Source organism: Mirounga angustirostris, unplaced genomic scaffold (assembly GCF_029215605.1).
Source record: "Mirounga angustirostris isolate CCGP_5_RB_7025 unplaced genomic scaffold, mMirAng1.0.hap1 SCAF_5, whole genome shotgun sequence".
NCBI classification, from domain to species: domain Eukaryota; kingdom Metazoa; phylum Chordata; class Mammalia; order Carnivora; family Phocidae; genus Mirounga; species Mirounga angustirostris.
In genome coordinates this window covers 95,045,951-95,070,206 of record NW_026991713.1, presented here as the reverse complement: position 1 = coordinate 95,070,206, position 24,256 = coordinate 95,045,951, and the positions used below count along the sequence as shown (strand labels likewise).

The window sequence follows — 24,256 nt, the reverse complement described above, 5'->3', positions numbered from 1 at the left end:
GTGTAAATTGAGCCGGTCTCTGCAACTGAATGAGCTACATTAATTCAAATAAATGTCAGAGTCACCGGTACCTAAATTTAAGTCTACTTTGGTAGCTGACCGTGGGACTATACTGCATGACTAAGTGAGGTAACGTGTCAAGCAACTAGCCCCATGACAGGCCTAAGGTCTGCACTCAAAGATGGTTACTGTGGGAGCACCTGAGTGGCTCAGTGGGTTAAACCTTCGGCTCAGGTCATGATCTCAGGGTCCTGGGATCTCAGGGTCCTGGGATCGAGCCCTGCATAGGGCTACATGCTCAATGGGGAGTCCTCTTTCTCCCTCTGCCCCTCCCCCTGCTTGTGCATGCACTCTCTCTCTGTCTCAGATAAATACATTTTTTTAAATCTTTTCTAAAAAACTTAAAAATAGTGACTCTGATATGTCTTTTTTTGTTCTTTACATAGACATACTGTGACGTGTTTTTATGAGTCAATTTTTTTTTTAAAGATTTTTATTTATTTATTTGACAGAGACACAGCGAAAGAGGGAACACAAGCAGGGGGAGAGGGAGAGGGAGAAGCAGACTCCCCGCTGAGCAGGGAGCCTGATGCGGGGCTTGATCCCAGGACCCTGGGATCATGACCTGAGCCAAAGGCAGACGCTTAACGACTGAGCCACCCAGGCGCCCCTTTATGAGTCAATTTGCCTAGACCCCAGTTATTCAATCAAACACCAACCCAGGTGTTACTCCGGAATAGTCCATTGATAAGACTTAAGTCCATAATCAGTTCACTGTGAGATTCTTAGATAATATGGGTGGGCCTGATTCAGTTAGTTTAAAGGATGTAAGAACAGAACTGAGGCTTCCACAGAGAAATTTCACCTGAGCACGAAAGCATCAGGTCCTTCCCTAAAGCCCCGGCCTGTTTTCCTGGCAGCCAGCACAGACTCCAGACTTGTTCTGCAGACGCCTACAATCATGTAAGCCAACCCCTGACTAGGTATCGCCATTTCTCTTTCTCTTGGCGAATTCCGCCTACTAGACTCTGGCGTACAGATTACTCAGTCCTTAAAAAGTGTTTCATAAATCATTGGTGGGAGGAGGAAGAAAGCTTTTGGACATTCAAAGAAAGATCCATGCCTCTGCTAGAGTGAAAGTGAAAGTCCCCTCTCCCTGCCTTCTTCCTCCCATCCAGTTTTTCTCTCTGGATATAACCACAGCTGATGGTTTGGATTTTATCACTTCAGCATTTTTCCTGAGCGTATATCTATATGAATATGTATATGTATATGTAAAAGTTTTATGTATACATATACACATACCTATGAAAGTATAAATGAGATCAAGCTATACAAAGTTTTAAAACAATTTTTCTTCACTTAGTAATATGTTTTGGATATTTTTCTATGTCTTTCTTTTTTACTGGTTGCTTAGAGTTTATTTTTTACGTGGTGCAAGACGTTACAGGGTGTCAGGAAGGCTTGTGTGTGGCCTGGATAGTAAGGAGTGGGGTTCTCTCAACTCCCTTTTTGATGTTTTGCTGTTTTGATATAGAAGAACCCAACTGCGTCTGCGTGCTGCAGCCTGCCTAGTCTACCGGGAGAGAGAGGAGGGGTTCTCATGAGCCTAGCACCTTCTGAAGCCTAGTGGCTGGTGGTGGCCACTCAGGATTGGGGCTCGGTGTTGGCTTTGACACGCTGGCCACCGGGCTACTTTTTCATGGCTTCTGGAGCCAAGTCCCAGGTGATCGAGCTGCTCGAGTCCTAGGAGAGGCTCAGCGTTCTGGGGACTCCGACACTGTAGCCGTGAACCCGAGAGTGGACTTGCGGAAAAAGAAGCTTGCCCACTAGGGACCCTGGTCAGCGTTGGGGAGACGGGGATGCTGAGAGATAACTTCTCCAGGATGCCCTGCACTTCCGCAGGAGCTGTTACTGCAAGTAGAACCCCCGCGGCTTGGGTAATGGTCGTGGGTGGCCACTGCGAGCCCGTGGAGGGGATGGATGACATGCCGTCGCTTGTGCGCTGGTGGAAATCTCGGGCGCCCCCTCGCGGCCTCTGCGCAGGACCGGGGTGGCGGGAACCCGGTCGGGCGCTGGGACACAGAGCCCACTTGCAGAGACCGCCAAAGGCAGCTCCGCGACCGAGGCTCAGGCGGGTCCTCTGCCTTTTCTATATGCATTTATGTAGCTTTACAGTATTTTTTGAAGAATTTGTTCATTTAGAATGCAAGTGGGGGGAGGAGGAGAGAGAATCTCAAGCGGACTCCAGGTAGAGCAGGAGCTGCTAGGGGCTCAGTCTCACCACCCTGAGATCATGACCTGAGCTGAAACCAAGAGTCGGACACCCAAGAGACTGAGCCACCCAGGGCGCCCCACAGTATCCTTTTTTTACTTTCTGAGCTCATTGCAGAGTGCGCTTGAGATTCTCGCCCTCTCCCTCTGCTCCAGCGCAGCTTGCGCTCTTTTTCTAAAATAAAAAAATAAAAAATCTTAAAAAAATAATAATTCTCCCTCTCCCTCTGTCCCCCCTCCCCAAATAAATAAAATCTTAAAAAAAATTGTGGCCAAGATTATGGAAAGAATTCAAATTAGTGAAAAGATTAGATAAATCCAATTAAGTAGTGAAGGAAGTTAGCTGCAACATGGTGTAGGGGGATCAAATTCCATCTACCCAAATTGGGTAACTACCATTTAGAGGCTGAGAGTACTTGGGGAATCTGTTGACAAATCAGCCCTATAAGAGTCCATTCCTACTCTTAACAGAATAAACCTGGAGTTTTGTAGTTCTCAGATTCCATGGCTCGTCTGCAATCTCAAACCCTGCAACGGATACGCAACTGTATTATTACCCGGAATTTCCAGCCCATCTTAGATATTAAATACTTTGCAATCCTATTAAAGTTTGGACTTGAATCTATAGATAATAAAGTAGATGAAACTGATTATATTAAAACCTTTGGTTTTAATTAAGGATAATATGTGTGCAGATGTGATTTAAAGAATCTTCACATATTAGATCTTAGCATTTTAAGCTGAAAGGTTTAAGATAATTTGGTCAGGCCTGTAATGAATATTGAGATGTTTGGAATATTTAACAAAATTCGTTTTGACATTTCATAGTGTTTTTTTGGTTGTTGTTGTTGTTAGACTTGCTTATAAACCAGGCTGCCCTGTCAAGCATTTAAGGTGGTTAAAAAGCAGCCACATGAATATACATAACTTAAAATGGTAAAAGTAGTGTAATCGTATTTGTGAATAGGGACGGTTTTTAAGTTTAATTGCTATTTTAGGTTATTCTAATATTAAAGAGCAAGTAATACTGGGTTTGGTAAAAAAAGAGCAAGTGAAAGTGGTTGCTCTTATTTAATACAAAATTAGACTTATAAATCATAAAATAATTTTGAAGTTTGAAACAAAGGCTTAAAAGTTAGGTGCTTAAATTTGTATCTTTAATAAGTTGAACATTTAAATTCTAAAATACTATAATTAGCAGTTTCTATAACAAAAAGTACCCCAACTCACATTTAAAAACATATGTAGTATTTTCTTCATGCACATGGATTGTCTTTCTGGCCAGAATGTAAGCTTTTTGAACACATGGATATAGATACATATATGCTGGTCACACTGCTATGCACCTAGTAGTTGATCAGTAAATATTAAGGAGAATGAATGATTAAATAGCAGATTCAGCATTTATTTCTCATGAAATTTTCTTAAAACCAACCATATCATCACCACCACAGAATACTTCTCGTGGGGCATCCTGATTGAGAGGGGGCCAACTGCAAAAGAATTCACCCAGGGCAGAACAAAAGAGTTCATTGAATACATTGCAAGGGAGACTGTCTGCCACAAAATGGTGGTGAGATACCACAGTTACAGAGTGGAGTGAGAAGGTATGGAATGTATGGAATTTTCCCTTTTTTGGTAACTGCCTGGTTGTAAGTAGCCCATTGGTTAGTTAGGACCTATGGCGATTTCCAAGGTGAGTCACTTAACGAGCCTGTGTGTCACCTGGGTGGTCACTGTGGGCCCTTTTGCCTCGCTCTTGTTTCCATTGCTCAAACCTGTTCACTCAAAGTGGCCTCTACACTTGTCAGTAAAATGTTACAAGAATTAGTGAATATCATAACTATTACAATAGACTAAGATGTCGGTAGCTCCAGCTAAGATGTGTCAATGGCCTCCATCCAAAGACAATAAATAACTCGCCTCCTGTAGTTGAACAAGTGGGATTTATTACTCTTGCCGTGAGAGAGAACCAACATTATGGGCAGCCATGAGCTGTGAAGTGTCTAGTCAGTAAGAGGGTGTTTCTCTCACTGAGACACGTCATGACTATGAATTTAAGTACAGAATTTGGGCTTTGGTTCGGTGAATTGGGGGAGGGGCTAAGAAAATGGGAATTTGTGTTAGATTAGATATTGTGAGGGAATTAGGTCAGTTCTATAATCGGGTGTGTCCCATCTTTCTGGAGGGCTGACTAGAACACGGATAAAGCTGTAACTGGTAAGGAAGTAGCAGTCATTCCTTCCAGCCAAGAGAGGTGGTGTTTGGTATTTTGTGGGGTGGCTCAGACAAATTATGAAATGGTTTTGCTTTCTCTCATATCAGTCTGAATAATCCTGTTTGAGGTTGTTATTCTATGAGACTGTTTGTGTCCAACAGGAAAATAATAATGGCCTGGCTAAAAGTGTCAGGCCTGCTTTCAACTATCAGACTATTTTTTGTTTTCGTTTTTTACCCTCTTTCTTAGGTACTAGTAGAGGAGGGAGAGAAAAGTGAATGCAAGAAGTATTTAGCATACAAAGTGTAAGGACCCGATATGGGGGCAGACGGTGATGTCATGGGTGATTTCTAGGTTTGTCCGGCAAACAGAAAGGGTAGCAATGCTAATCACTAAGATAGTTGTGTTTGTGTTATTTTCTAATTTAATACTTACCAAAATTGTGAAAAGTTCATATTATCATACCCATGTAGAGATCGGGAACTAAAGCTGTAGAGAGGTTAAATGTATCTTGCCCACTGTCGCATAGAAACAGAATTCAAATTTAGGGTCACCTGACTCAAGTCATATTGGCTTGTCTTAAATGAGATAAAATTCACATAACATAAAATTTGCATTTATAAGTTCATTTATCAATTCACACACATGTAAACTTTAGCCACTCTAAAATACACGTTAGTGGGTTTTAGTACATTCAGAATGTTTTGCAACCATCACCACTGAAATGTAGACCATTTTCATCACCCCCAAAAGAAACTCCATATGCATTAAGTAACTCCCATGCCCTTTTCCCTCTTGCCCCTGGCAACCACTAATTTTTTTGTCTGTCTCTGTGGGATTACCTGTTCTGGACATTTCATATGAGCGGAATCATAAAATATATGGCATTTTGTGTCTGGCTTTCTTTCCGTTGGCACAACGTTTTCAAGATTCATTCATGTTGTATCATGTTCCTACTTCATTCCTTTTTATGACTGAATAAAATACTGTTGTATGGATATAGCACGTTTATTTATCCACCCATCACTTGATGGGACATTTGGTGTTTCCTTTTTTTTTTTTTTGGCTCTTACGAATACTCCTGCTATAAATATTCACGGAAGAGTTTTTGTTTCAACGTATGCTTTTAATCTCTTGGATATATACCTAGAAGTGGAATTGCTGGGTGATATCTGTGTTCAGCTTTTGAGGAACCACCAAACTGTTATCCATAGCAGCTGCACAATTTTACATTTCCACCAGTTAACATATGGAAGGTTTGTTTCTCCATCTTGAGCAACGATTGTGATTGTTTTTGATGTTGATAGCCATGCTAATAGTCTGAGTGGTATCTCACTGGCTTTGATTTCCCTAAAGACTAAGGATGTTGAGTACCTTTCATGTGCTTATTAGCCATGTGTGTATCATCTTTGGAGGAATGTCTATTCAAGTCTTTTGGCCATTTTAAAATTAGGTTGTTGGGGTTTTTTATGAGTTGTAAGAGTTCTTGGTGTATTCTGTCTACTAAACTCTTACCAGGTATATTATTTGTAAATATTTTCTCCCATTTTGCAGATTGTCTTTTTACTTCCTTGCTTTTCTTTTGATGCACAAAAGCTTTTAATTTTAAAGAAGTCCAATTTCTCTCTTTTTTCCTTCTGTTGCTTGTGCTTTTGCTGTCATATTTAAGGGACTTGATCATATCCAAGGTCGTGAAGATTTCCACCTGTGTTTCCTTCTAAGGGTTTTATAGTTTTAGTTCTTGCATGTGGTATGTGGTAAGAGATCCAAATTCATTCTTTTGCATATAGATATCCAGTTGTCCCAGCAGTTTGTTGCAAAGGATTATTCTTTCTTCTATTGATTAGTCCTGGCACCCATTTGTAGTTGTAAAACAACGCAATTGTGCATTCAACTTGTCATGCAGATCTATTTATCTGCATTGCAAGGGTTGCTAGGTAATAATTGCACAGTGATATGGTTATTTTTTAATATTTTTCTTAGTCAAAGAGAGTTGTTACAAAGAGGCACTTTCTGCCATGTTGGCTCCCTACATTTTGCTGGAGAAAACACTATTTCTTTGTAATGAATGCTCTGTCATCCTTCCTTTCCAAATGTTACTCTCTTTTTGTCACACTGTCCTACATAGTGAACATTTCTTTGAGAGGAGCATCGCATACATACAAAAAGTCGGAAATGTTGGCCTGGTTGACACTGTTCAAGTTACGAGACCCACTGGAGAGGACAGATTTTTCTTTTCTCAAACTGAAGCAAGTCCTTTCCAAGTGTTACCTAATTAAATGTGAAATTTATGGTTGTGGTTTCTGACCTATGGACTTCTTTAAAAGGATCTATGTTTCCAGATGTGTTAATTGAGGCATCAACTAACTTTTAGAGTGTCTTCTTCACAGTCCTCATTCATTTTAAGATCCTTTATTATAAAATAGCTTGAAGGTGATCATGCATATTTCATACCAAGAAAAAAATTGTCTTATGTACAAACATAAAAACATACCTCAGACAATGAAAACATACAGTGCATGCTTAGATATTAATGCCTTGGGAAGATGTTTTGGGGTTACAATTACCCAGATCCTTTCATTAGGAGGTTCTGTATAGATCATGGACTGGTACAAGTTTGTTCACTTGAAAGGGAACCCCAAAGGAAAAGAGTAGAAAAAAATATCACTAATATCATTGAAAACTCCGTATGAATCACATAATAAAGGATACATATTATAAAAACATTTGATCTTCTCACCATGCTTTTACAGATTTACCTTTTGTTTCCTCCCTCAGTCATAGAACACGACACTTTAGGTGCTCCCAGGCCCTGCAATTCTGTCATTTCCCAGTAGGGGGCGCTGTTGCATTAAAAGCTGCACCAGTTGCAGCATTTCCCTGGTGGGCCTGTGTTCCTTCTGTACTTTCAAGACGGTTTTTTTTTACAAAGTCCTGTAATGAATATTTTCTCTCTAAACTCTTAAGAAAATGAGAGTTGAAGAAAAACGGAATTCTTGAAAGATTGTCCTTTTACCCACTGTCTTCAGAGGTGGTTAATTTTAAGTGACATTCTTGGAGGTTGATATCAAAGTCCCAAAGTACGAAATGCATCTCGTAAGTCATCAACCTCATACAGGGGCTGTAAAGAAAGAAAGAAGCTGAGTGGATGTATTTGTAACATCGTGGAAGAAAGTAACTTGGCAGGGGTAGGAAGAGGAGAGGAAGGAATTCTACCTGAAGGAAAACAGAATCCTGAGGAGAGTGTAAGGGAGAGAGTTGTGGGTGATGAAAGAGGGGAAAGGAAGGGCATCTCAGCAGAGGGCTCTGAATTGTGAAACAAAAGAGCAAATTCAAATGTAGGAGAAATAACAAAAAAAAAAGACACAGTACGGCTTTCATCAGAGAAAAAATGAGAGTGATACCTACACACATATGCACAGACAATGTAAAAAATATGCTAAAGGAAAATTTAAGTAGCTCCAGGAAAAGATGACTTTGGAGAGAGAAAGAAAATGAGAAGCAAAGAAGCCCCTTACCAAAAGAATGCGTCGAAGCTGTCTGGATAGTCGAACGGAATTTTCGTGCAATCCCTCCCAGGCTTTGAAAGTTTTTTCACGATTTTCCACAAAAGTATTCCAGCAATAAAAATAATCTTTAAAAAAGGAGGGGCATGGGGTAGGAGATAGCTCAGATCCCAAATAGAGAGGAAAGAAAGAACCCCCTCCCCCTTTTAAATCTCATTTCCTACAAAGCCTGGTGTCCAAGCCTTAATTCTCTTCCTCCTATTCTAGTCAATTTTTGGCTGAATTCCGCCCCCCGCCCCCCCCCCCCCCGATTTTTCTCCTCCGAACTGCAGTCCCAAACGAGGTCCCCTTCTCACCTTTGAAGGTCATGATGGCGATCTGGACCCCCGCGCGGTGCAGCCGCCGCAGCCCCTCGGGCTCAGCCTTGCGGTCCTCGCAGAAGTAGAGGCGCGCGGTGAAGATCCTCAGACTGAGGTTGGGGTACCCTCTCAGAAAGTCGGCCACGTGCCGGGCACAGTCGTAGCAGGGGCTCCAGGAGGTGAACCAGGTGACGCGGTAGCACCGGCCAGGGTCCAGGTCCCAGTCGGAGATGTAGCGGAGGAAGAGCAACTCCACGTGGCAGCCCGACTGCGGACAGAGCAGAGGACTTAGGTGACGTTTAGTGACCTTTACTGCGGTGCCGGCAGCTTTATGGTCACTAATTCATCTGCCTCCCCCAGTAATCTTTTTTAGCGTGTCTGCAGTTTGGGCCTTAGGTTACAACAGAACAGAAAAGCAGGAGGATGCGATGAGTCTGGCTGAAGTAGCATCACAGTGTTCCAGAGTTTTGAGTTGTGTTCGCGAAGTTACTTCTGGCGCGTTTGTGGAGAAAGAAAATGGCCTGTTGCTGTAACATTGTGGAAACACACCAGACCACTAGGGGGAGGTAGGAAACATATGGTTGAGGACTGGAAGGGGTAAAAGAGATTAGGCTAAGGCCAACAGAGGGGTGTTGTAGGAGAGGTAATAGGACTGCTGTGGGTTCAGAACAATTAAATAATGTGATTGCTCATCCTATGATCCCTGTGATTGTAATAACTGCGCAATAATGAGATAGAGCAAATCTGCATAGTATTGCCGAAAAGTCATTAGTCCTAGAATCTGAAAGATCTAGGTTTCATTTCCTGGCATCACCACTCAGGTGACTGGGACAACTCATCCAACTCTTGGATCTTCTAAGTCCTCACCAATAAAATGGCCTGGTATCGATCGTGAGGATTAAAGGAGAAGGAAAGAAAGGGTTGGTAACAGCAAACCCTTCTCTACTTAGAATGTGTCACATCACCAAACAGGAAAGATTAGAATGTAAAACAACCGAAGTGAGATAATTTACACAATACAAATGGAGGCAAAGGAAATTGAATCATAAAATAAACACTTAACAGTGAGCCAGACAATGTCCTTCCACCTATGGATTCTTCCCTGGGATCCCACCAGTATCAGATCTCACTGCCTGTTTTGAGACATGAAATACTCAGATTATGCAAACCCATCTGGATGGTGAAGTCGCTTGTAAATATAATTCTCTGATAGATGCTGAGAGATTGATTTAATTAATTGACCAATTGAGGCTTCCCTGAGTATTCTGGGTCTCACCATGCTGAATGTACTCATTGGCCTATGATCTATGTGAGCAGGAGGGACTAGAAATCATTAGGGAAACAGAATTGAGTCGTTAATTTTTCCTACTTTTTTCTTAATTTTCCAAAAAATTCTAAAGAAAGGGAATTTTCACATTTAAATTTAGCTTGAGTGAGCTGACAATATTCTTCCAAATCAAAAGGCTCTTATATTTGATTTCCTTAATCTCAAAGGCAATTCAGGTGCTGGGGAAAGGGAAGGAAAGTTTGGGGGCAGTTACTCTTGGCATTGAAGCAAGGTGTCACAGTAATGTGCCCAACATGATCAGGGAGGACATAAAATGGCATGCTTTGGGGCATACCTGTTCTGGTTTCATGGATATAAAAAAGAAAGAGATTTGAGAAATCTGGTGGAGACCTAAACGTGAAACAGGCTGAAAGTAGTACTATCTGCATATGGTTCTGAAAGTGCCCGAAGTCTAGCTTGGAAGCAACTAATTGATACCTTGTTTCGAAGGTGACCAAAGTCCAGTGAAAAGGAGGTGGCGCTATCCCGCCGCTTCACCACGTAGCACAAGTAGGTCTCATGGCGACCCTTAGCCCAGCGGACATTCTTGAAATGGTAAAGAAACTTCCTCTGCTTCATCAGGAGGCTGTGGGTGAGGAGAGGGAGGAACATTCAGGAGCAGCGCTCATTCTCCTGGCTTTCCTTCAGCTTTTAAAAATATCTATAATGACTTGAGCCAAACCAGAGAAGATCCTCTTCTTACTTCACTGGATGCCTGAGACTTACTGAACTTGGAATCCATTATAAAACCCTCTTCATGCTTATATTTAAGAACAATTGAGGGGCTCCTGGGTGGCTCAGTCAGTTAAGCGTCTGCCTTCAGCATGATCCCAGCATCCTGGGATCGAGTCCCACATTGGGTCTTTGTTCAGTGGGGAGTCTGCTTCTCCCTCTGCCTGCAGCTCCTCCTGCTTGTGCTCACTCACTCTCTCTGACAAATAAAATCTTAAAAAAAAAAAAAAAATTTGAGAGGTAGCCAGAACCCCCAAATGGTATGAACTCGCAGGACAGTCTCCTCTCATAGCTGTCTGTTAGATGCTGACAACTTGGACTTACAAACCTGTTCCTCGGTTCCATAATTTTTTCAGAGTTCCCCTCTAAACTCTACCTAAATGTCCAATATGTACTTCAAACCCAACCTGACCAAAACAGTAATTCCTAAAATGTCCTCTGTACTGACTATCCTGTCTCTCCTTACTTTTCCATCTCAAGTAACCAGGCGAAAAGCTTTGGCTCATCTTTGATTCTTCTTCATATTTAATGATCTAAATTTATTGATTCAAATCTCTTTTGTTTTTCAGTATTTTTATTTTTTAAACCTCCAAATATTTCTTGAGTCTTTGTACCTGCGCTATTCCCTCTATTCTCTGCTTACTCTCAAAGCCCTCACCTTTCGGCTTATCTCTTGTCCTGGCCTCTAAGCTGGTCTGTCTGGCCCCAGTCCCTCCAAAAGAACATTCTCCGTGCTGTGCCAGAGTGATCTCACAAAAGCCCAGGCGTGACCATGTCATTTCTATGTTGAAAAATCCCCAGTTGAATCTCCTGTGCCCACAGGATAAATCCCAAGCTCTAAGATGGTATTTAGGCCAGTTTTTACGTTTGATCATCAAATCTGCATTTCTAGCTTCCTCTCCTGCTACTTTTCCCCTTCCCCTCCCTATCTTCAAGGCCTATGCAGCTGATCCCCTGGTGCTAGTGTCGGATCCTGTGGCTTTTTCTTTCCAGTCACCTTGCTGATGCGCTTCCTCTCAGTGAATCCTTTCCTACCTTTTTCCACTGGACAAAACTTACATATCCTTCAAAGCCAGTTCACAGTTCAACTCTTCTTTCTCACCACCGCTTATCCCAACATTTCTAGGCAAAAAATCGAACGCTTAACAGCAACAAAAACCCCTCCTGTAATTTCCCTTCATTCTCCAGTTTATCTCTGTCAAAGCCCTCATCCTCTGTTACCAATTGATCACTGACATCTCTGTCTCCCCAATTGGATTTTTTGTGTTTTGAGGCAGAAAGTATCACTTTATGAGAAAAGATTTCTTTTTAATATCAGAGTAATATTTGTTAACTTGTATAATACAAAAAGTTGAAAGTTTTACATGTAAAAATACTAAAGAATTAAAATTTAGGGACACCTGGGTGGCTCAGTGGGTTAAGCATCTGACTCTTGATTTCAGCTCAGGTCATGCATGATCTCAGGGTTGTGAGAGAGAGCTCGCATTGGGTTCCCCCCTCAGTGTGGGAAGTCTGCTTAAGATTCCCTCCCTCTGCCCCCCCAACTTGCATGTACATCACTCTTTAAATATTAAACAAAATTTAAATTTAAAAAATTTAAAATTTAGGATACAGTGTCAAATAATTCGACATAGTATCTAATAAAAATTACTGTTAAAAAATTTTTTCTGGTCTTCTTATAGGCATGTTTACATGATTTTGATTATACTGATTTCATATGCAATTTTGCATCCTGCTGCTTTTTTAGCTTGGCAATATAATCTATTACTCTGTGTTGCTCACATGCAGGGACTTGCTCTGGTTTCCTTATGCCTAGCAGTGTTTTGCATGTCATAAGCACTAAATTGAATTGAATTTGTGGAAATACTCTTGGCTAACTGAAGTTTCTTTGCAGTTGTGGACATAAAACAAGCTATACGTGTGGTTGATACCAAAGCACTAATGAGGTCTCTCTCGTTTTTTGTCCCTAGTCTTTTCCAGAAATGTATTCAAGTTGTGGAGATCATGCTGCCACCTAATGGCAGTGGGCAGAAGTGCAGTAAACTTGTAAAAGTAAAGACCTAGGCAAGGATTTGAATACGGTTTGCTGGCAAGAGAATTGAAACTTTTTTCACCTTTATTTATTTATTTTTTTTTAAGAATTGAGGTATAATTTACATACCTCACCCATTTAAAACGTGCGATTTTATGAGTCCTGGCAAATGTAAACACCCAAAACTGCAACCACAATCAGGACACAGAACGTTTCCAGGGCACCCTTCCCCAAAATTTGCTCATTCACCTTTTCAGTCAGTTCTTCCCCAACCCTCTACGCAACGACTAATCTGCCTTCTGTAACTCTACATTACTATCCACTTCCTAGAATCCCATATAAGTCCTACATTATCTCTTACTTTGTGTCCAACTTCTTTCACTTAGCATAATGAATTTGAAATTCATTTGCGTTGCATGTATCAGTAGTTTGATCCTTTTTACTGCAAAGTAATATTCCACTGCATGGCCATAGCACATTTATCCCTCCACCTGTAGATGGACATTTGGATTGTTGCCACTTCGGGGCTGTTGTGAAGACAGCTTCTACAAACATGTACCAGTCTTTGGGAGGACATATGTTGAGAATTAATTTTAATGCAGTACATGTGATAGACCGTGAAGTTAAAAGTTAAATACCCAAGCATCAACCTTAAGAGTTAGGTAAACACAGATGAGTTTTTTATAGCTGTCTCAATTTAAATGTCACGCTTCACACACAATGAAGCTTGTTGAAATACACTTTAGGCAGAGAACTAGATTTATCACCAGTATATACATTATACCAAACAGTATAAAAATTGTTGAATCATATTATTTTAGAATTAAAAATTGGCAGGAATCTGACATAATTGCTAACAAAGATCTAATAACTGTTGGCTTTACTTTAAAATGACAATTTTATTGCTTGCTTTGGCAGTACATATACTATAATTGGAGTGATACAGAGATTAGTATGGCCCCTGCACAAGGATGACACGCAAATTCATGAAGTGTTCCATATTTTTTGACCAAGATCGTAAGTTTTGATGGTGAAAACATGACATTTTCATATACCAAAAAAAATAATTTTATAGTAATCATCATAGCACTTACCACCATTATTATTACTGTTGTGACATAATTTGCATATAGTCATTAGCATATATAAATTGAATACATAATAAGTGCTTAATCAATCCTGAAGTAAAAGGGGGAAGAAAGTCTCTTGGCTCAGTTTTAAACTGATAGCATCATTCCTTACTGATAAATTTCTCTGAACAGTTAACCTGCCCTCCTGGGCTGTCCAGCTGAGAAAGGGGTGGAGGGGGGTACTGTGTCATGCACAGGCATTAGGTGGGGATCTGCTGCTGGGAGAAAGCAAAGGTGTCCTGGGAGTATAGGAAAGGACATGGCTTAGGTAAGAGAATTCAGATGGACTTTTGCCTTCTGCTCACATGAAAATACGTAGTTCCTGTTTCTATCAGAAGTGACCAGTCACAGTGAAGCGAATTGCTTGATGGTGACCTTTTAATTAACTTTCTTGGTTCATCACTTTTAACTGTAGCTAGGAGCCCGTTTCAAGTACCCTCTTCTCTTAGTTTCTCTTTTGGGTACGAAGGACTTTGTAGGGGCAGTTTTTCAAGCTCAAAAGTCGACAGCTGCCCTAGACAGCTGTGCTCCCTGAGGCAGAACATCGCTGCATCCCCAGCAATGCAAACCGGAGACAGATGGGTTAAAAATAATCATGACCGAGTCCTCTCCTGTCCTGTGCCATCACTAATGCCCTCTGCAGATGTTCTTTTCCCTAATGATAATTATGTATTTCCCTTTTTCTCCTGTTCCGTTTCATCTTTTCTCCTTGTTGCCTTTGAATTTCAACTATTAATTATTGCTTTGCATTTTATTATATACAGATATTTTCATTGAACCCTTTACCTCTGACTTAGACCTCAGATGAATTTTCAAAATCTCATTGCAAGCTGAGCAGACAGCTGACATTTTTGCCCTCAAGAAAATTTTCTGAAGAACATTGAGTCTTCCATTAAAAATTTTAATTCTGGGGACACCTGACTTGCTCAGTCGGTGGAGCGTGCGACTCTTGATCTCAGGTTTGTGAGTTCGAGCCCCACATTGGGTATACAGATAGATTACTTAATAATACAGTCTTCAAAAAGATTTTAAAAAATAAAATCTTAATTCTGTAGTCTAAATTCTTTATAAAAGTTAAATTGAGATAAAGTATATGGATTAGGTATTCTCATATTTGTAGTAATCATAAAAGTAGGAATAAAGTTAAGTTGTGATAATAACTTGTCATAAACTACATGTGAAAACATTGTGTAAATCTTACAAAATACATTTTAAGAAATAAGTTAGCAGTGTCTGAAGAAATTGAAAGACAGTAAATAGTAAAAATGCCATTAACTGCCTAGTGATTGGAACTATAACATTAAATAACTTGACTGAATTTTTCTTCCTGTAATAGGTATATACCAGCATAGTGACTTTCAAGCAGTTTTTAATATTGGCATTAAAAAAATATTTTCCTTACTATGTAGCTCAATTATTCAGTAAAGGCTCCCCAGGAAAGTTTACAAAGTCCTTTTGCAATTGAATATTTACAAAATTAGTATTACAATTTCCACAACTGTCTTTAGTATACTAGATTATTGCTATTACCTCTTCATGATTTGAATCTTTAAACATTTGCTATGTTAATATTACCATAAACTAGTCCTAACTGCAGTACATGGCCATACATGGCCCATAAAAGTTCTTTTGGGTGTGGAAGAGAGACAGAACAGAGAGAATTAGGCAGAGAGCATGTAAGATCTGAAGAGATGAGACAGATCCAGAAAAATAAATGTGCATATTGACCAAGCAGTGAGTCAGATAGTGAGAGGAGAGAAAGGGATAGCTCCTGATCTGAAAACTCAGATGTGCTCTGAGAGAAAAGCCAGGGCAAGCACGCACAAGGAGACTGCTTTACCTGTCCATAGTGGAATCCAGAGTGTCTTTCTTAGTCTTAGGCATGGGAGCCTTGCCTCAAGTCCTGCTGCTTCACTGAACTCTGTCTGGCAAGGCATTGGCCCCACACATTCAAATTTGAGCTTACCCTCCTAGGCCCCTCCCCCAGGCATCATCACCATCAGGTACCCCAACAGCCTTCCTCCTGTTTGGGTCCAAAAAAGATGGGCGGGGCTGTCATACAGAGTCACGTGGGTAAATGACTGAGGGCCACTCTGCTTAATGTATAGGTTCCTTTAGGGCTACATCTCTAAAAATCCAGTCTGTGCTCCACAGGCAACAAAGATCAGGAGAGAGTAGCCGTAGACGCTTTGGAAATTGTATTCCTGATGACAAATAATATCTTTAATTTTTTTTTTAAGATTTTATTTATTTATTCATGATAGAGCGCGAGAGAGAAACAGAGGGAGAAGCAGGCTCCCAAGGAGCAGGGAGCCTGATGCGGGACTCGATCCCAGGACCCTGGGATCATGACCTGAGCCGAAGGCAGACGCTTAACCATCTGAGCCACCCAGGCGCCCTATCTTTAATTTTTTTAAAAAGATTTTATTTATTTGTCAGAGAGCACAAGCAGGGGGAGCGGTAGGCAGAGGGACTCGATCCCAGGATGCTGGGATCATGACCTGAGCCAAAGGCAGATGCTTAACCCACTGAGTCCCCCAGGTGTCCCATATCTTTAATTTTAAAAGCATAATAATAGTAATGTTCACTCAAGTAGCATATTGCGCCCTGTTAGCTAAAGTATCTATTCCCTTGCTTAAGTGCACGCTGTCTCTTGACCAGCACTTACAGCTGCTGCTTTGTGGCCAAGCAAGTAAACTCAAGTCACTTATATAGGACTTAGGAATAGAAATTTTGCATCCTAAACCAATGATTTTTTTTCCCTTTCTGATTGCATTATAAGAATTGCTAGAAGACTAGATGATTGCACAAGAGAATTTTGCAAAAGCTGTCTTTTCCACGAAAGTCATATATGCTGAATTCAGAAGCAGCAGCATCCCAAACCATTAAAGAAATGTTTATTTCATCAGACAGAATCAGCATCTAAATGACTGCGTTGAACTTGGAACACAGGTTGGGCTTTTCGAATAAAAGGCTTTAAATCCCTGCCCTCATACGATTTGGTCTATTAAAGATTTGGCTTCTCGGGACGCCTGGGTGGCTCAGTTGGTTAAGCGACTGCCTTCGGCTCAGGTCATGATCCTGGAGTCCCAGGATCGAGTCCCGCATCGGGCTCTCTGCTCGGCAGGGAGTCTGCTTCTCCCTCTGACCCTCCCCCCTCTCATGTGCTCTCTCGCTCTCATTCTCTCTCTCAAATAAATAAATAAAATCTTAAAAAAAAAAAAAAAAAGATTTGGCTTCTCCCTCCAACTTCAGTCTGTATGCATTCTATTTCTTCATTCAATAGAAAATACCTAACTACGTGATGGAAACTGGGTACTGGGGATACAGTGGTGAGTAAAGCAGCTAGGGTCTCAGCTCCCTTCTTACCTCAAGGCTTTAAATATCATCTATACATTGATTCCCAAATCTCTAGCTCTAGCTTGGACTACTTCCTTGAACTCAGGACCAATGCAAACCACTTCTGCCTCAGCATCTCCATTTAAATATCTGATGGGCATCTCAAACATGCCTCAAACTGAGCACCTGTTCTCTCTCAACACACCCGTTCCTTTTGTCATCTTTCCTATCTTGGTGGTGATGTCATCCCTCCCACGGCTCTGGCCAACCTGGCAGTCTTCCTTGATTGCTGTCTTCCTTTTAAAGTCCAGTCCATTAGCAAATCCTGTTAACTCTACTTGCAGAATAAATCCAGAACTGGCCACTTTTCAACACCTCCAGGTCCGAGCAACCTGGATTGCTGCATTTAGCCTCCCAACTGCTCTTCCCGTTTCACCCTCCTTAAATTACAGTCTATTCTTTACACAGGAGTCAGGGTAATCCTTTCAACACTCCCCCCCCCCTTTTTTTTTAAGATTTTATTTATTTGAGAGAGAGGAGAGAGAGGAGGGAGGGAGAGGGAGAAGCAGACTTCCTGCTGAGCAAAGAGCCGGATGTGGGGCTTGATCCCAGAACCCCAGGATCATGACCTGAGCCGAAGGCAGACGCTCAATGGACTGAGCCACCGAGGCGCACCATTGAAACCCTTCAGATCCTGTCACTCCTCTGTCAGTACTCTCCATGTCTCCCCATTCTCTCAGTAATAGCCAACATCCTTACATGACTCACAAGACCCTCTACCATCTGCCCCTGCTTTACCTCTAAATTTTACCTTCAGGGGCACCTGGCTGACTCAGTTGGTAAAGCTTGCAATTCTTGATCTAGGGGTTATAAGTTCGAGCCCCAAGTTGGGTGTAGAGATTACTTTAAAAAATAAAATCTTGGGGTGCCTGGGTGGCTCAGTTGTTAAGCGTCTGCCTTCGGGTCAAGTCATGATCCCAGGGTCCTGGGATCGAGCCCCGCATCGGGCTCCCTTCTCTGCGGGAAGCCTGCTTCTCCCTCTCCCACTCCCCCTGCTTGTGTTCCCTCTCACTCTGTCTCTCTCTCTCTCTGTCAAATAAATAAATAAATAAAATCTTTAATAAATAATAAAAATAAATAAATAATAAAATCTTAAAAAAATGATCACCTTTAATTCTCTCCCTTGCTTACACAAGGAACACCCACTCCTACCCCACTTACTGATGCCCCTGCCTGGAGTGATCTTTCCCTGTATCTCATTATGGTTTTTTTTTTTTAAGCTTTTATTTTAATTCTAGTATAGCTAACTGTTGTATTAGTTTCAGGTGTTATATCATTACAGTTTGATTTCCTTATTTATGTCTTAACTCAAATATGTCCTTGTAGTTGAGGATTTTCCTAGCTACCATGTATCTAAAATTTCAACTGTAGCCCACAATCCTCACATTTCCTCTTTCCCTAATTCATACTTCTTTTTACTACTTATCACAAAATGCGCTGTGATCTCTGTTCCTCAGTGAATCTTAGTTCTATGAGGGGAGGGATTTTTGTCTTTGTTTTCCCCCACGACGATATCACTAGTAACTAGTACCTGGTTGGCCTATAGTAGACACTGAATGAATGTAGAATGGATGAATCAAGAAGGATCTCATGGACCTTACACTCAAGTGGGAAACAATAATCAAATAATCTGTAAATACGTCATTGAAACAGATGTTTACTATGAAAGAAAATTACACATCACATAACCAGAAACTGGCCAGTCCATGATCACTGGAAGGACTCCTGGTTGGGAGATGGTAATAGACAATGTCTTAACTCCCTTCTCAGTCCGAGACTCCCTGATGGTTGGGTTATGGAAGAAAGGCAGTATCCACTACTTCATCTTAACATTCCATGCTCTGACCCAGAAACTTTATAATTACATCCTTTGTTAAACCATAGAAGTTTAGACTTTCCGATTTGCCCTACTCCTCCCTTCACACTATCAAAGCTGGGACATTAAGGGAAATTTCTGAAGTGGGTTAATGCATAGAACAGCTAGTAGTTTTGAGAGCTTATTATGGTTAGACATTATGCTAAGCACTTTAAAGACAAAGTAAACGTATTTAGGAAAACTGTGGTGGGACAAAGTCTCTTGTATGCTCCTGAGTTGTGCTCCTGGTCACTGATTCTATAGATTGCAAATTCTGCTTTGCTTCATGGTGGGTACCCAGCCAAGGATGGCCTGATGCTAGTTCACTCTCAGGACTCTCTTAAGGAGGGAGAGGATTTAATGCAGGGAAGCCTCACTAAGCTTTACGAGGCTATCTCTCACTTGCCTCCAATAAACCACACCAAAATGCAAAGGTACAGCAGATTTCACTGAAGTGTTGGAGAAATCCAAGGGAATAATACACGTGAAAGAAGTCATAAATTAATAGGCTAATTTTGGCTTTTTATGGTTTAAGAAAGAATTTCAAAAGAACTAGGCTCTTAACAGGACTCTGCTCAAGACTACACCCATTCCTGCCCTCCAGTCTACTCCTCTTGGTCAAAAAGCCTCTATTTCTCACTTCCACAGGGAAACTCGACCTTGGATTCTCTTGGATTATTCTCACCCATGGATCCATTTCCTATCTAGACATTTATTTCTCCAAGTCTTTATTTCTGAAAAAGATTCTAAGGGCACCAGAAAGTGACCTTTGGCGCTCTGAATTCCATGGAACAGATGGGTGGGGGCAGAGGGAAGGACACTTCACAAATTCCTCTGCAGAGACCACAGTGGGGCAGGGCCACAGGCAAGTTGATTCCTTTAAATTGTCTCCTCAGATAAGAGTTGGACCTTTACCATATTTTTATCCAATTGTCCAGAGAATTACACACACACACACACATCCTCCCAAAAGATAAATATTAATTTTTAGAGATGGTAGTATCTCCAAATCCAAAAAATAGAAATTTCCCATCGGCCCAAAACTTTTCATCATTATGCCAAACTGTATTTAGTTCCCGTTATGTATTCTCTCATCAAATTATACCCCTTTGTTCCAGCCAGAAATAAGAAAACTGGGCCATTGCTGATCCACGTGCCTCTTTGTTTGGTTTTGGTTTGATTTGTTTTCATTTTTTGCAGTTTTAATCATTTCTAAGTGTATAATTCAGTGGTGTTAATTGTATTCACAGTGTTGTACAATCATCACCACTGTCTGTTTCCAAAACGTTTTCATCACCCCAAAAACAAACTTCATAAACATTAAGCAATAACTCACCATTCCCTCCTTGTACATCCTGGTAACCTCTAATCTACTTTCTTTTTTTTTTAAAGATTTATTTATTTATTTATTTGAGAGAGCGAGCACATGAGAGGGGGGAGGGTCGGAGGGAGAAGCAGACTCCCTGCCGAGCAGGGAGCCCGATGCGGGACTTGATCCCGGGACTCCAGGATCATGACCTGAGCCGAAGGCAGTCGCTCAACCAACTGAGCCACCCAGGCGCCCTCTAATCTACTTTCTTAATTTGCCTACTCTAGATATTCCATGTAAGTGAAAAACATACAAGGTTTGTCCATTTGTGTTTGGTTTATTTCACTTTGTCAGTTTTCAAGATTCATGATACAGCTTGTATCAGAACATCATCCCTTTTTATGGTTTATACATTTATAATGTTCCATTGTATGTATATAGCACATTTTACTTATCCACGCATCTGGACACTTGGGTTTCCACCTTTTGGTTATTGTGCATAGTGTCGCAATGAAGATTTGCATACAGCATGAGTCCTTGTTTTTGGTTTTTTTTAAAGATTTTATTTGACACAGAGACAAAGAGAGCACAAGCAGGGGGAGAAGCAGGTTTCCCTCTGAGCAAGGAGCCAGATGCGGGACTTGATTCCAGGTCCCTAGGACCATGACCTGAGCTGAAGGCAGCGGCTTAACTGACTGAGCTACCCAGGCGCTCCTGAGTCCTTGTTTTCAAAACTAGAAGTGGAGTCACCTTCTGAATGACATAGACATACACGCGTGCGCGTGCACACACACACACACACACATATTCTGGCTGAGGGTTGCCTAGCTGGCTCAGTTGCTACAGTGTGCGACTCTTCATCTCGGGATTGTGAGTTTGAGCACAACGTTGGGTGTAGACATTAGGAAAAAAGTAAAATCTTGAAAAAATAATTCTGGCTGAAACTGTGATCACTTTAAAAGACCCAACGGCTCCTCACATAGGGGCCCTCCTTTCTGCTCAGCCTCTGGCTGGGGAGAGATTTTCATTCTACTTTTCACAAGCCCATTTAATAGCTGAGAAGTAGAAAAGCTACACATAACTTCTGAACCCAAGTCAGCAGTTCTTCCATACTGTCCATGCAATACTATCAGGCTGGTAAAAACAACCCCACAGAACCGTAATCAGTTTGAACATACCAGCTCAGCAATCTTTATCAGAGCTACAGAGAAGGATTTTCTCCCCCTGTATTACTGTATCACTTAGAAGTCGGTTTGGCTAGATATGTCAGGCAAACTCAATGAATTACTTAATGGAAGATAGAATTTCTCTCCCACATAAAACATGTAAGTGTCTAGCAGGGAATTTAAATCTAATTGAAACATGCATTTTGGAGCTCTTTATTTTTATCAACAGTATCTGTGGGTCACCTTTTTAGCCAGGATGTTTTTCTCATCTCTCAGTTCAGTGATGCGGCATGAGTCTCAGCCAGGCACCACTGGGAAATGAAATGCTGCATATCAGGAACCATACAAGAATGGGGGTGTGGGAGAGAATATAGGAAGGTGGCTATGGGTGTACTTCACTGGTTCAGGTGGTGGAGCATATGACTCTTGATCTCCAGTCTGGGATGTAAGTTTGAGCCCCATGTTGAGTGTGGGGATTAATTTTAAAAAAGATGGCTATGGAGTCAATTCCTCCAAATTGGTTTCTGAGGCAGAGTTACCTGTGGATATTTACTTCATCTCTAAAGCAGATTTGATACGATGTTGGCAAAATCTATGAACACAACATAAGTACATTCTTGTATATCTCCTGCTTGAAAATCTTTTCAGTGTATAGACTTAAAAAGATTTCTCCAACAGATGTAAAAGTTTTAAATATTTATTACTTGAATTGAAAATGAAGTTTCTGGAGAGAGGATGTTTTGATGTTCTGCTTTGAGGGCAATTTAAAAAGTACTCTTGTAAGTTATGAATAAAATCTTAGAAAACTGAAATTCATTCAGTTAATATTTATTGAAGGCCTACTATGAGAAAGCATAAGGCTGAGTTTATGATGCACATTGTAGTTCTTCAAGGAATTCATAATTTTGTTTGAAGTTTTAAAGCTAGACAAAATAACTTACATGACAATATAAAAGAATTAAATATCAATGGAAGACAAATCTAAAAATTACAGAACCAGGGGCACCTGGGTGACTGACTTGGTTGGGTGTCCAGCTCTTGGTCGGCTCTGGTGGTGATCTCAGAGTCATGGGATTTGGCCCCGTATTGGGCTTGGCATTCAGCATGGAGCCTGCTTGTCCCTCTCCCTCTGCTCCTCCCCACACTCACTCTCTCAGATAATCTTTTAAAAAATAAAAAATAAAAATAAAAATTACGGAATCATATTTCAGAGTTGAGGAACTTTAGTGTATATGTAGCCCTATGCTTCTCAAAATGACATGCTTATTTGGAGATACACTTAAATATGAGTGCATGACCGTATATCAGATCAAAACTGCAGGATAAATATGTCGTGCTATCCTAGAACATAAAAGCTTTCCAGAGATTAGGGGGAAACAGCAATTTTGGTTTTTTATTTTATTTATTTATTTTTTTTTACAGGCCCCACTCAGGAAAGAATGCACCAAATACCCCTTGCATTTTTTAAGCAAATGACAAAGACCTAGTTTACCAGCTTTACTTTTTTAAACCTAAGCTTAACGTTACATATTTAAACAATTGTCAAAACTTACTAAGTTGCCAGCAGTCATAAACAACTAGAAAAACATTCTCAATTTACATTAAATGAGAAATGTATTACCATTAATGCATTAATATCTCTCACTACTAAATACTGAAAAAAATATTTTTTTGTGAAAGATTCATCCTGGCAATGTCTACTTCACAGTGTATGGGGCGCCTGGGTGGCTCAGTCGTTGGGTGTCTGCCTTCGGCTCAGGTCATGATCCCAGGGTCCTGGGATCGAGCCCCGCAGCGGGCTCCTTGCTCAGCGGGGAGCCTGCTTCTCCCTCCCCCACTCCCCCTTCATGTGTTCCCTCTCTCGCCCGTGTCTCTCTCTCTGTCAAATAAATAAATAAAATCTTAAAAAAAAAAAAAAACTTCACAGTGTACGAAAGAATCCTGGCCACCTTGCTTTACATTTAAAGTAGAATATAATATGCATATTCATTTTCCTTACATTATATGGCTTTTCCCCAATATCCTCTCCCACCCTCATGTAAAAAGTAAGAGTTCTCAAAACATGGAAGATTTCAAAGATGATTCTCCCTTGTAGGTAGAGTTAGCCCACATTTGGAAGGCTCACAAGTGTGATTGCTAATATAGCATCATGTAAATGTTAAGAATAAAACAGATTCCAGGGAAATTTCAGCCTAATGTGGGTTGTTTGGGATTATATCCTCAGATCATCAGCATTTATTACCTTTGTTTTTTTTAAGATTTTATTCATTTATTTGAAAGAGGGAAAGAGAGCATGCAAGCACATGGAAGGAGAGGGAGAAGCAGACTCCCCGCTGAGCAGGGAGCCTGACTTGGGGCTCGATCCCAGGATCCCAAGACCATGACCTGAGCCAAAGGCAGATGCTTAACCGACTGAGCCACCCAGGTGGCCCATTTTACTCTTTTATAGGGGGAAATATGAATAACAATGGTTCTCTAATTCTCCATAGAAAGCATGAATCCTAAAGCATCCCAAGCAGTTGTCTACTAACCTCATACTTGTATAATTCCAATAACAGGACATACATCACCCACTTCCATGAGCTCAGGTGGCTACTGTGTGTGAATGTGAAAGCATGGTATTTGGAATATGTGGAATATGCCTGCTAAAAACTTAACCATCCTCTCTCCAGGTAACAGAAGCCCCATGAGCAAAGGCAGGGACTGTGTGGATGTGCTTCATCTGTTTTAGCAACAATGAGTAGTTTAGTTCGGTTTGAGTGATGGCTCATAACAAAACAATGACGACAGATAAAATTGAGATGTCATTCATATTTCGTGTAAGCTTTTTTTAAAATTTTTTATTTATTTGTGAGAGAGGGAGGGAGAGTGTGCCATCGTGCACAAGTGCGCGAGCACGAGCATGGGGGGGGGGACAGAGGGAGAGGGAGACGCGGGACTCCCCGTTGA

The 24,256-nt window shown here is 41.0% G+C and overlaps 2 protein-coding genes and 1 pseudogene across 2 annotated transcripts in view; 2 read left to right on the top strand and 1 right to left on the bottom strand.

The window, feature by feature from the left end:
- Positions 1-24,256, top strand: part of RIMKLB (ribosomal modification protein rimK like family member B) — a 153,228-nt gene that overhangs the window by 13,065 nt on the left and 115,907 nt on the right. The window lies entirely within an intron of this gene.
- AICDA (activation induced cytidine deaminase) lies at positions 6,889-15,426 on the bottom strand. Its single transcript, XM_045869793.1, has 5 exons — positions 15,419-15,426; positions 10,123-10,270; positions 8,355-8,625; positions 8,011-8,126; positions 6,889-7,613 (listed from the first exon to the last, which is right to left on the bottom strand). Exons 1-5 carry the CDS (start codon positions 15,424-15,426, stop codon positions 7,560-7,562), a joined length of 597 nt encoding a protein of 198 aa, XP_045725749.1. The 3' UTR covers positions 6,889-7,559.
- Positions 13,355-13,454, top strand: LOC123845077 (U6 spliceosomal RNA; annotated as a pseudogene).